This window comes from Fragaria vesca, linkage group LG7 (genome assembly GCF_000184155.1).
Source record: "Fragaria vesca subsp. vesca linkage group LG7, FraVesHawaii_1.0, whole genome shotgun sequence".
NCBI lineage: Eukaryota > Viridiplantae > Streptophyta > Magnoliopsida > Rosales > Rosaceae > Fragaria > Fragaria vesca.
Window position 1 is genome coordinate 6,708,995 of NC_020497.1, and position 13,284 is coordinate 6,722,278.

General features: G+C 40.0%; 2 protein-coding genes across 2 annotated transcripts; both read right to left on the reverse strand.

Annotated features, from left to right (window-relative positions):
• Positions 1-2,071: 2,071 nt before the first annotated feature.
• LOC101296333 (probable calcium-binding protein CML25-like) lies at positions 2,072-2,802 on the reverse strand. Its single transcript, XM_004308399.1, has one exon. It carries the CDS (start codon positions 2,657-2,659, stop codon positions 2,072-2,074), a length of 588 nt encoding a protein of 195 aa, XP_004308447.1. The 5' UTR covers positions 2,660-2,802.
• Positions 2,803-3,256: 454 nt separating this feature from the next.
• LOC101291088 (brefeldin A-inhibited guanine nucleotide-exchange protein 2-like) lies at positions 3,257-13,097 on the reverse strand. The gene is made up of 11 exons (XM_004306862.1): positions 11,920-13,097; positions 10,609-10,926; positions 10,073-10,418; positions 9,573-9,995; positions 9,195-9,484; positions 8,707-8,980; positions 6,349-6,848; positions 5,942-6,263; positions 5,443-5,824; positions 4,642-5,318; positions 3,257-4,181 (listed from the first exon to the last, which is right to left on the reverse strand). The coding sequence occupies exons 1-11, from the start codon at positions 13,095-13,097 to the stop codon at positions 3,570-3,572; spliced, it is 5,322 nt and encodes a 1,773-aa protein (XP_004306910.1). The 3' UTR covers positions 3,257-3,569.
• Positions 13,098-13,284: the final 187 nt, after the last annotated feature.

Below are 13,284 nucleotides of genomic sequence, written 5' to 3' on the forward strand. Positions count from 1 at the left end.
AAAAAAAAAGAGAGAAAATACGGAACTTAAATAAACAAGGATCTACCTGAGCTTTTAAAGATAACCATTTTTGATTAAGTGAAATGACTAGCAGTTGATTCGATCATGTAACTTATAGGACGTATTTGATTAACTAGCTTAAAGGTAGTTTGTTGACTGGATATAGCAGATATAACATATACATACGCATATAATTTTATTGACCCTACCCTTTTTTTTTTTACACCCATATTTTGGATTGTTGCAGTCTTTTTAGATTAATCAGTTAGGGTAGCTAACAAAATATTGCAATCATTCTGGGTAACGTTATAATTTAGTAAATAACAGCTCATTCCACACAATTGAGATATTATCCGTTTTAGGCCTACCGTCCTTCACGGTGGAGCAGCGAAGTGGTGAAGAGGAAGAGAAAGAGGCTGCTTGATCTGTCCTGAGGCTGCTTATTGAGACATTGATCAAAGAGGGGGAGAAGATTGAAGAAGACGGAGGTGCCCTACATGATCACGAAACTGTTTTTGGAAATCAAAGGCAACATGGCGTGGCGGTTGCTGTTAATACAGAACAAGCCTATGGATCGGAGGAGGTGAGAAGTTTCAGAGCGGAGATTGACATGGGGTTGGAGGTGGTCCGGAGGAACTGCGGGGTTAGTAAGAAGTGGCAGCAGGGATATAGCAAGACCAAGTACGACTGTATGATGCCATCTAGTTAATTAGCATTGTGCAATTTGGGTCTCACATTCTGAAATTGTAGATTGATTTTCTTATATCTAATTATCCATCTTCAGTTATCGTTGCTTATTACCAAAAAACAATATCACTAGTTTTCTTGAGAATTCTACATTTTCAGTGTCGACACTAATAACGTACAGATGCCGATATTAAAAGTTTTAATTGTAAGAATTTGAAGATTGAGTTTTCTTCATCCACTCTGTGCATGCATGCTTCTTAAGAGTCCCGCAAGGACGAGCTAGCTGCCATGCAACTCCGTACTTTCCTTTGCCGTTTACTCATCACAACTAGTCCTGATTTCAAATCTTAAGCTGCTTGTGTAGACCTGGCAAAAGAAGCAGAGGAGAAATTAAGAAGGGTTGAATTGGAGTACGTACTGCTATATAGAGCAGAGTAGTGAATAAGTAATATTGCAACTTATTATACAACACTGTGATATGAATGTAGTTGCCTTGCATTATTGAAGATTCCGAGCAGGGAGTGTGGCTTTGGGTTGATGCCAACATTTTTGGAGCCTCCTAACAAAGGGATTTACCTAGAAGTTTATTTGTGAACCCTAGATTTATGCCAGAATGTGTATTGATCTCTTTTGATACGTTATTCTTATCAACTTTTCAGTGGGTTATTCATATTATACTATTTGTAATCTCTTCGATCAAAATAGCTATTAACATTTGTTCAAACTTATTCATATCCGCTCTTGAGACCTTTTTAAATCAAGTCACCAAGTTAAACATAAACGAATTTGAAAACCTTTAAATCTGCACTAAAATTAACCGAAACAGTTGCTCGTTCCAGCCAAAAACTAAAGCCGATAGACACCCAGACCTCCCATATATCAACAAATCCAAACAACCTGTGGATGACATGGTAACAAATAGAAGCCATGTAGCTAGGCTTCTTGTTTGAAGTGCCAAGTATGCCAATCTTATCATGACTCATGAGAATAAGACTACCATATGTATCACTTCTTTGTTTCTGTTCTTTTCTTGCAAACATCACACAAGATAAGAAGAAACCTATCCGATCAAACTAATCCCTGGTATTTGGACAAAAGATTGAGGACCCAATTGGACAAGAATCCAAGAAATCATTGAGTAAAAAGAGGGAGTAAAAAGGGATTATATTCCTAAAGGTTTTTTTTTTTTTTTTGTTAATTTGAAGACGTCTCTAAGACTAACACAATCAATCAACCCTCTTAATCATCTTCATAGTTCATACAAAACTATTGCTAATTACATGATTGCGAAGTAGACCTGATGAAGATAAAAAGAAAACAGGAAAAAATAAAATTTAAAAAAAAAAAAAACCCTAAAATTAAGTTCAACATGATCTTGATCAACTTACACATTTCTGGTCATCATCAACCTAAATTCTTCAAAATCCACAACCCCATCCCCATTCCTATCAACCCCTTTGATCATTTGCTTACACTCTTTGAGACTGATTCTCTCACATCCAAGGCTGACCAGCACCCTCCTCAACTCCTTGGCGGAAATCTTCCCATTCTTATCAGTATCAAATATAAGAAAAGCATCCATGAGATCATCACCCCCATCGTTACCACTACGCTTTGTATCGTTAGCACTCACAGCAGTCATGAACTCATCCAAGTCAATGAACCCGTCTCCATTGCAGTCCATCTCTCTCACCATCCCTTCGGCTTCTTTCGCAGCCGCCGACTTGTTCTTGTACCCGAGGCAGCAGAGAACTTCACTGAGCTCCACCGGAGAAATCTTCCCGTCCCCGTTCGCGTCCATCACCTCAAACACTTGCTTGAACTGATTTGACACTTCCATGGCCGCAAAAGACGATGCAGCAGTCGCCGGTGCATCCAAGTTGGAAGACCTTCTTCTCTTCTTTCGAAAGCTCTTGCATCCACTAAACGTGCACCGCCGGAGAGCCGTCAAGCAAATCCTAAAACAACTCATCCTAAAGCAAATTTCTATGTCTGCTTCAAGAAACGAGATAGAAACTTTTAACCACTATAGCTATGAAACTCAAATTGAGAAGAGCGGTTGATGTGCATGGCTTCGAATAGTGTGTGTGTGTGTGTATATATATATATATATTTGAGAGATATGAGAGAAGTACAATTCTATGTATCTATCTCTAGGGAGTTGGGACCGAGTCCTTTGTAGTTGATCAGGTCAGGTATGGTGGATGCCAGCTGAGGTAATGATTCGAGAAGAGCCGGCATGTATCTCAATATGTCTTTTCACTCTCAAAAGCTCTTGTGGTCTCCGCAACTTGAGGATGATATGCTTCTGGTTGTTGCTTTGTGCCAATCATTTAAGTTCAATAGTTCATACCCTTTGTTTCCTCAAACAAGTTCACTAGTTCAGAATACCTTGCTACAACAAGAGATTATGGGTTAAGGAAGAGCTTCTACCTCTACTTGTTATATAACTCGATCGCGAAATGTTGTAAGCTGCAGCCTACAGGACCTCAGCTATATCCGTAGCAACAAGCATCGATAACCATAAGCAATGTGCATGCACCACCCTACGGAAACAAAACCAGAAAAGAATACAAAGTGTATATGTATTCACAGAAGGCCACTTTCCATAGAAACAATTTCATTTATCAAAGACGGTAGAACAATGTGACTGGCATACAACAGCAAAACTCCTGAAGAGATGTATAAATTCTATTGGAGCTCTATTGTCAAATAGACTACAGAAGATTTAGAAACACTAATCAACCAATCCAAAACATTGCTAACTCTTCATACACTACCAGACTATATTTCCGTAAATGATTAAAAAAGGAAGATGAAACTACAAGAATTGGGGCACAAATTATCATACATATCAAATTTTATGGTGCTATCTCACCGGCTCAACATGATCGGAGCAGAACGGGACCGACTGATGAGCTGAGCATGTCACTGAGGGCAATCTGGACCTCATCAGACCCATGTTCACAACTTATCAAGGTTGCAAGCAGTGGGAAGAAATGAGACAAGTTGTGTTCAAATGAAGTCTCTCCCAAGCAACAGATGGCCTGGAGAGTTGCCACAATAAGCGGTGCACGTGCAGCCAATTCTCTCCGTCGCCCAGAACCTAGAGGAATCAGCCAATGGTGCTGCTGTCCATTAGATGATTCAGATATCTTCCCAGAGCTAGCGGCTTCAATATAGAACTGTAGAACCTCCTTGCAAAGTTCCACAACGTGGGACTCTACCTCCACCTCATCAAATCTTGGAGGCCTGTCCTCTATAAGATTCTGTAAGAATGTAAGGCAGATTTGGTAAGATTCATTCTCAATACGTAACAGTGGAGGGTCTTGCATTTGCGTCATGGAGCCAAACTCTTGTAGCCTTGCCCGTAAAGTGGTATCAGTGTTAATTTTGTGAGCATGTGATGCTAAATCATGCAAAGCATTGAAGAGGATTAATGTGTTATCCGTTGAAAGGTGAGTCCGATACATGGTGTAAATCTCCATCACCGCCTGTAAAATTAAAACATGGAACCATCAGGACCCTTTATTGATATGATAACTTTGCAGACTACAATATTTGATTTAATACTATGGCACTAAATATAAAAACATGCATATCTTACAGTTACACCATCCAGACATAGATATATGCAGTCTAAGCTAGCATTATCGACATACTTATTCTGCCACTCTGGTATCTTTATATTTTCTAGTTTAAACATTAAGACGTAAAATGGCGAACTACAATAACTTTAACAAATTTCCTAGAACTCTAATTTCCATAACATGAGGAGTCCAATTTGACAATATTTATCCATGCAACTCACTAGGACTAAAAGCAAGTAACATTGTGGCTAGGTTTCAAGAAGCATAAGAAAACAGCATAGAGAGACCGGATGCTGACAAACCTTATCTTATAGGCATATTTTATCACAGAAAGGCATCATTCAGTATTTGGAACAGAAAGTACCTGAATCAATAAAAGCTGAACAGCAGCTCGGCACTTAACGTCAGCTAAGCCAGTATAGAGATGGTTTGTCCTTAGTCTCTCTGATTCATCATCAGGCCTCCCAGACCCTCCATGATCTTCTCTACTAGAAGAAGAGTCTAGGTTTGCCACGATGCTATCTCCACTAAGAATGAAAGAAAAATCAGGAAGAGTTGAATTGGCTGCTTCTTTTAATGATGAAACCACTTCTAGCCACTTCTCATCAGAAAAGAGATCCCCTGCATTGCTCATCAATCTCACAAATGCAGCAATACCTATGCCAGCAAGGCTTTGATGAGGTCGTCCAATAAAACTGACTAGAAGCACCAAAACTTTCTTCAAGAGAGGATTGACAGTGTCATAAAACTTGACAAAAAGATCAACAACTAATTGGAGTGCCAATGTGCATGTCTCATACATCCAGGCATCTTGATCAAGCTCGCCTGTTTCACTGTCAATCCCTTGCTCTGGTGGACTGTCCCCCGAAGGATCAATAGCATGGCGCACATAGTCAAATATTGGAAATAGCACTGATTCAAACACCTTTTCCCACAAAGGTAGAGAGAAAAGATGACCATGGTTACGTAAAGATTCAAATAGCACTTGTAAGGCACTCTTCCTGATTTCAGGCCTAGGGTCAAAGCTAAGTTCGGACAAACCTGCAGAGAAGAGAACAATAAATTAAACTTTTTTTTCCAGTCTGAAAGAATAAAAATCTCTGCCAAGAGTCCCCAACCGCTTTGAAATTATATCTGTAACTGCCAATTCATGCAACATCCTTACCGGCCAATAAAGGGAACCAGAAATAAAGATGGTCATCCTTATCTGGCATTCCCCCATTATCTTGTCTTCCTTCTTTCCATCCTTGAGGAGAAGACGGAGAGACTTTTCCAGATGCATCCTTGTCCTTATTTCTTGATGAGGAACTAAGACCTCCCTCAGCGAGTTTTGTTGCACAGAACCGAAGAAAAGCAATAGCATTGAGGCTAATGTCTTTGTTGAATCTACTATTTGTGAATGCAATTAGACAATTTACGCAATCAGTAAAAGTAGTGGTTTCAGTCTCAGTAATGTACGGAAAGTAATCGCGAATAATCTTCTCAATTATTTCAAAGGCCAAGAGTACAATATTCTTGTGGTCATCATAAGCTGCCGTAGTGAAGACCTGAAAAGAATCATAGTAGCATTTATTAAAAATTAAGCAAGGAAAACTTTGTGAGTAATTAACCACTGTAGGAATTCAAGTATTCATAAAGAGAAGAGGTTGGGAATATTCCAGTACCATGAACATACTCTTCCATCCAGATTTGACATTATTGACACGAGATAAAACCATTTGGGAGACACATCTGATGATTAATTCTCGAATCTCAACTGCACTACTTTTACGCATAACAATGACGAAAGGTTTCATAAATTCATTCTGAAAATTATAATTAGCCAGCTCTTCTCGCTCCAAGAACTTCATTGACAATTGACGCAGAGAATCCATAGCAAAAATTGCAATAGACAGGTTTTCAGAACAGCCAATTGTCACAAAGAAATTAGAGAGTACATGCCAGATGCTAGACCACACAAGCCTGATGCGGTTCATGTTATAATGCCTGTAATAAGAAAACAATTATAAGTCAAATTCTATAGTTTTGTCATGGAACCACACGAAAAAATTTGAGGTGAGGTGAGCCATACGCAATTTCAACCATCTTTGTGAGGCTGAAAACCCGAGGATCAGATGCGGATCGCAATTCCTCCATAGAGACCTTGCAAAGAGCCTTAACAAAATCTATAATTGCCTCACTGTTTAGCTTTTGACTCCGTGTGAATATGCGGCTCATGTCTCCAACTTGTTCTAACATATTTAAGTTAGAAACCAAATTGTTCATCTGTTCTGATGTAACCATCCCAGAAGCATTCCCACCAATACCAGCACTATCATATGAACCTCTCAACACGGCAGCAGCTGCATACTGCATCTTCCCTTGGCCCTTCTTTTTTAAAACAGGAAGGACAGTGGACTTGGTTTGCTTTGATTTTTCTGATTCATTCTGAGGAAAAGCAAAGAAAGTGGCATCTGGAGGAGCACCCTCTCCCAAGAGATGTAGATGCTCAAAGCGGGAAACACATGTCAAAATATGCTCCCAAGCTTCTTGTAGGTAGTTCCCATCTTCATCTGCTATTGTCACTATTGCCTACAGGATATGGCCAAATATGAAAATATAAGACGCATACAGTCCCCCTCTCCAAGGTCAAATTTGTGAACATATTACAGAATAAGGAAAGTTCAAAAGAGAAATTTCTACAGGTCATATGAGAATTACTCGTACATAAACCAAAAGATAATTTTTTTTTTTTGTTGCAAACTTAGTAGCTAATAGCACATGAATAACACGACCAACTACACCTTACCATACTTGAACTAAATAATGTTTTACCTTACACATTATAGTTACTAAACTTACTGTCCATGATTATTATATTTCATAGATGTTATTTGCATCACTCTTCTGCCGGTCCATTCAAGGCATCCAATCATGCACTACACAAAGTAAAATGGCTTTGCTTCTTTTACTCGTCTCAATAAGCAACTCACTTCCGGTACAGTACATCATGTTTATTGTAACCAAGTATACCCTTTAACCTGGTTAGCTAAGTATTGGTATCAGGTGTCCAATAAATTTTGTTTTGTTTCTAGACACCAACTATTAGGTTAAAATAACTTTAGCATATACAATTATGAATCCCTTGAAAAAGCTTGAGGTTAGAATTTCATGACGACATCATGAAGCATCCACTGTTGAAAAGTGCCAAACTAAGCTCCAAAGGCCAATGGAAGTCTAACTGTCTAAAGGACCTCAAGGAGACACCAAAAAAACATGGTATCACCATATATTCTTTGTTAAAGCATCAAAATGTATAAAACTGGTGTTATAGCTCTCAAGGTCTCATCTGGTCTGTTTTATTAAAAAATCAACCGTAAGGCATGGTTCAGTACATGAAAAGTTTCGTTCCAAATCTACAATACCACATGAGATAAGCAAGGACATTGTTATTAACACACCCTAATTGTCAATCAATACGCCCTTTTCTACCTTTTTTTTTTTTTTTTTACTTTTCCAATCAAACCTCAGTACATAAACTGTCCATAATACGCTCAATTGTTTTAGAGAACTGATAGTTGCCTTGAGGATTATGGACAACTGACACAATTAAGTTAAACTCAAAACATCTAAAGAGTAAAAAGGGTCATCTGCAATTGTCACTATTGCCTACAGAATATGGCCAAATATGAAAATATCAGATGCATACAGTCCCCCTCTCCAAGGTAAAAAATGTGAACATATTACAGAATAAGGAAAGTTCAAAAGAGAAATTTCTACAGGTCATATGAGAATTACTCGTACATAAACCAAAAGCAGGTCACAAAGTAATTTTTTTTTTTTGCAAACTTAGTAGCAAATAGCACATGAATAACACGACTGACTACACTTACCATACTTGAACTAAATAATTTTTACCTTACACATTATAGACAATTGGGGAGTGTTGACTATTGAAAATAAGTTGCCCCCTATCCTCATGATTACCACATGAAATAGAGCACCATAAAAGCAGGGTAGCGTTCATCTATATTGGACTAGAGGAGAAATATAAGTAAACCATTAATGAAGTACCGTCTCATAACTATGTTCCTAGATTAGATGTTTAGCTGTGAAACAGTCGGACCAAAATTAAAACCTTAAACTTATATGTTCGCATCAGACAAGATACACCATTTAATTCTTCCTTAATTTTGACTGGCAGATCTAAAACAAGCAAGACCAAAAGTTTTAGCCAACTAAATAAATCCTTTCACTCAATGAGTTAGTTTTACTCGAACAAAAGCAGACTGTTCCAACAATTACTGATAGAGTCAGTCACAGATAATGTGAGCCTCATGAGGTGTCTATGCTATTGTTAGGTGAACATATTAATTCCAGAAACTAGTAGAATCATCAAGCTTATTCACATTCAGTGCAACAACTGTGGCATAGTAAAACAATCACTAACCTTGATTGCTTCTATGTTTTTCTGCTTGATATCAGCAGGAGAGTGGAGGGAAGTAAACTTCGCCAGTGAAGTCACAAAAGCATCTCTATGGGTCTTCATAGACATTGCGGCAGTTACATGGATAGCATAACGAATCCCTTCAAGACACAGAGAAATAACCACTTCATCATCAGTTTGGTCAAGTGGAACACTGAAGGCAGCCAACATAGGAGCCCAGCAGACCTCAACCATGAATCTAAGAATTACCACATCTGTTGCAGCATAATAAACTGACCTACAAAACAGCCATGCAATTATATCTAAGATTCAAATTTAAAAGATACTGTGAGGTTGCTCTAAAACATTAAATATATGAACAAAAAGTCATCGCCAAATAAAAGTGGACTGCTGAACTTGCAAAATTCTTATTAAAAGAGCCAGGAGTAGAAGTTAAGTGCAGTTGCATATACTGCCAAAGGCAACTTTATGAGATAGCTAGTTATTCTTACTCAGATTTCCGAGCTTTTTCTTTGAATTGTTCTTGCATGTGCTTGATAAGATCGTCACTGGTCTCCAATTGACTGTCCCCCCGTTTACGGATCACAATATTCAAGATACTATCCAACCCCAAAAGACGGTTTGGGTTCACAGATTGTATCTGCTGAGGAGCCAAATCATAATCTTTCATTTTTATCTCCTTCTTTGATATCCGTTCATATAATGACCTCAAGTACTCCTCAGATAGGTCTTTTCCATCATCTATGCCACGATTGTTTCTTATAAAATCGTCGGCTGACATCTGCATGTTTTAATGACAAGAAGGAGTTAAGACACCAATTACAAATCTGTTTCAATCATTTAGTCAAATCAGGTATATGTTATCTCACCTTGCTCTTCACCATAGGATTATGAGCATCAGTATTGAGCAATATCACGGAGTAAGCAAGCACATAGGCAGTATCAGCACTAGTAAAAGCCTTTGGATTGCACTTGCAATAGCGCTCAGCGAACTTTTCCATTATTCGGTCGATCTTCTGTGCCTCACCAGGCAACCTAAAGCCTTGAAGAAAGGACCTGATTGCCTCATCAAACTCCAAGTTTTGAAAATCAAAGGATTCCACATAAGCATGCATTACTTTTAGCGATAAGTCTTCTCTTTCTCCAAGATAATCCCCAATCATAGTCTTGTTCAAACCAGATGCATTTTTTAGAAAAGTAGCTATCTCCTCGGGTGAATCACCCACCTTATTTGCATTGATAAGAAACTCGATTCCTTTCTTCGGTTTCCGATTGAAAAGAGATATACCTTCCTGCCATAAAACATACATAAGATTCCAAGTGCCATGGCAGAACAGGGATATTATAGAACTCCAATAAAATGGCTTACCTGAAGTTCCAGCTTGTAAGCTCGGCGTTGCTCAATTGTCAAAGCATCAGAGGCTTCACTGGAAGCTTCAGATTGAGAATCTGATCCTTCAACAGGCTCCTCGCCATTCCCGTTTGCCATGGGTAGAGCTCCTGGTTCAGAACCATTCTCGTTCACCTCAGATTTATTGATAGAATGAGGATCTGGAATGCGCAATTGTTTGTTCATCCAGTCCCCTATTGACCTCAGAATACCAACTAAACACCTCAAGGCTTCAAGTTTCATAGTAGCCTCTTGAGGAGGTAATAACGTGGTGACAACACCAGGAGGGACACCTTGGGCAGTTTTAAGAAGGCCATTTACCATCCTGGCAATATGAGGACCAACAGAACAGGAGAAGGAAAACACAAATTTGTTAACAAAAGACGGAATAATGTATAATATACAGGTGTGGGAAAAAATGCAGGTGCATCTGTTACCAAAGAGCATATATCACTATTCAGTGCTTTGGATAATGTAGGTATTGTATATCAGGGAGTAGATTTTCAACGACGTACCTTTCAAATATGTTTGATGAATTGACATCACAATCATAGTTGATAAATATGTCTACCAAGATCTGAGAATCAACACAGAGCTTCTCAAGAAACCGAAGCACTATCATCTTCTGCTGAAAATTAGGTTGTGCAACATTCTCTAAAACTCTGAGAACAATCATAGGAAAAAATACTCCAATCTCTGCTTTCAATCCAGCTCTAAATCTTGACACCAGACTAATGAAGATGGAACAAGATAGCTGAAAAACTATCATAAGAGTTGACGCACTGTTCTTTAGCAATGACAGACATAAGTATTGCTTAATTGCACCTAAAAACCTGTTCCACATAAAAAAGATATAAAGATTCTTTAGAGACCTCAGGGTATGACAAAACAAGCTAAATTGAAAAGTATGCTAAAGACAAGTACATATCATATTAGTCATTTTATTGCATCCAGCAATATGAAATGCACTAAAGGGGACTGGAGGAGGAGCAGGGTAACACAACGGGAAGTTGTGTACATCATACACTTCTGACAATGCAAATGAACACGAGTGCAACAAAATCACTAAAGACCAACTGTAATGGATTGCAAAGTCAGAATTCAGAAAACTTAAGATCTATCAACTAGGAACTTCAAGGGATAAACCATGCAATATTCCATTCAACAGATGCTCCTAGAGACTCTAAACTGTAGATCACTCTATTACCTCCAGAGATATACCAATTAACTTGCTCTGTAGTAAAAGTGGCAAATCTGCAATGCATTATGGATCGGCAAGCATCGGGACATGCTTGATCCAATTTGCATTGCATAATTAGATCTCAGCAAAACCATCAAAAATGTAAACCAATCATTTTGATTACGTAGTATCACTTATCCAACCCTATAATGCTAGCTTTTCCAGGCAATACCACATATCTAATCCACCAGCCTTTATCCTAAGAAATTATAACAAGTGATTCTCTCAATATCTTTCTGTGGTGTAACTTTCTACTATCAGGCCAACTATCACTTTAATATGTACTGTTATACTGAAGACCAAAAGGGGAAGATTTTCTGATTTATCATATCCTCAAACATCAAACCGATCTAATTTTCAGCAATACTTCTTATTAATAACAACGCTACAGCCCTCTTTTCAACTCCTAATAAGTAAAATCTGGTGCACCATCTATACTCTCCCAAACAAGCACACAAGTTGCATTGAGTGCAGCACAAGCAACCATGTGGTACCCGATAAGCTCAATCAGAATAGGCAATCAAAATAGATAAACAGTGAAAACAAAGTTGCAGCATATCAGATAAACTTGAGAACTGAGAAGTACCTGTCGCTGGTCCTAAAAACAGCCCCGGCATTCTCCAACAAAATCTTCAAAAGCTCCAAAGCCACAATTTTTCCCTTCATCAACTCTGGATCCGCCAATGCCTCCTTAGGAGGAGTCTTCATAGACAGCTTACAAAGAGCTCTAAACACCAAAAAAGCATCTCTCCGCAACTTATTACCAATCTGAACCTCCAAATCTTCATCCCTCTCCATTTCCCCATCCGCCAGCTCTCCCTTTCGGCCTTCCAATGCCGTCTTATACATACTAATTTCCCAGTACTTGGCATCCAACATATCCTTATCAGTGGAGTCCAGCAAATCCGCCGGATTCGTGGTCTCCACCGTGGTGGTCTCAAACGCCCCATCATGCTTGGAAAGCTTAGTAGGCGTCGTGGGATTCAACACCCCATCAATGTCTGACATAATCTTGGTAATAAACCCTTGCACAAACATAGTCATGGACGCGTCAGCGTCAGATTTCTCAACGGGATCCATCAACTCCGCCACCACTATGGGATTAATCGGCACCGTCGAAGAGTCAGCCTCCATTCGCCGGAACACAATCACCAGCATCTGGATCAGAGACGCCTTCGCCGTCGTCTGATTCACTATATTCTTACTCCCCAAATAGATATCATAGCAAGTCCTAACTATCTGAAGCAAGCAGTCGCCGTGAATCCGCAGCGAAATCGATGTCACTGCTGACAGCAGCGTCTTCAGCACCAGCAGCTCCATCTGATCGTCTCCCAAATCATGGCATTTACAAACCGACTCGATCAGCTTCGTCAGCAACTTGGCCTCGGCGCCACCGGAAGTGTCGGCCTCGCCGCGCAGGTATCCGTGCGCGATTAGCTTCTGGATGCAATCCACGGCGGGATCGGCGATCTTCAGCACACCGGACGCGGCGGCGTTGATGATAGGGCTGAGAATCGACTCCGCGTCGGCGAGGGAGTACTCATCGGAACCGCCGTCGTGGAGAGGGCCGGGCTCGGAGGCTTCGGGCTCGGAATTTGGGCTGGCGGGGTGGGAGGCCTTGTCAGGGTTGGAGAGGCGGTCGATGACGGCCTTGCATTCGCTGGCGAGCTTGGCGTGCTTGCGCCAGGAGGCGTTCTTGATGATCTTCTCTAGGGCTGGAGAAACGACCTGTCGGAGACGGGAATCGGCTTCCGAAGAAGCCATTCCCGGCGGTGGCGACGAGTGGTGGCGGGGCTCACCGGTGAGCCGGATCTGGAATACTGGCTAGGGCTTCCGGGGCGGGCTTCGCGGCACGGATTGGGAATCGGTGTCGCTCGGCGAGTTGACTCAGTTGCATAGAGAGAGAGAGAGAGAGAGAGAGAGAGAGAGAGAGAGAGAGAGACGACCGTAG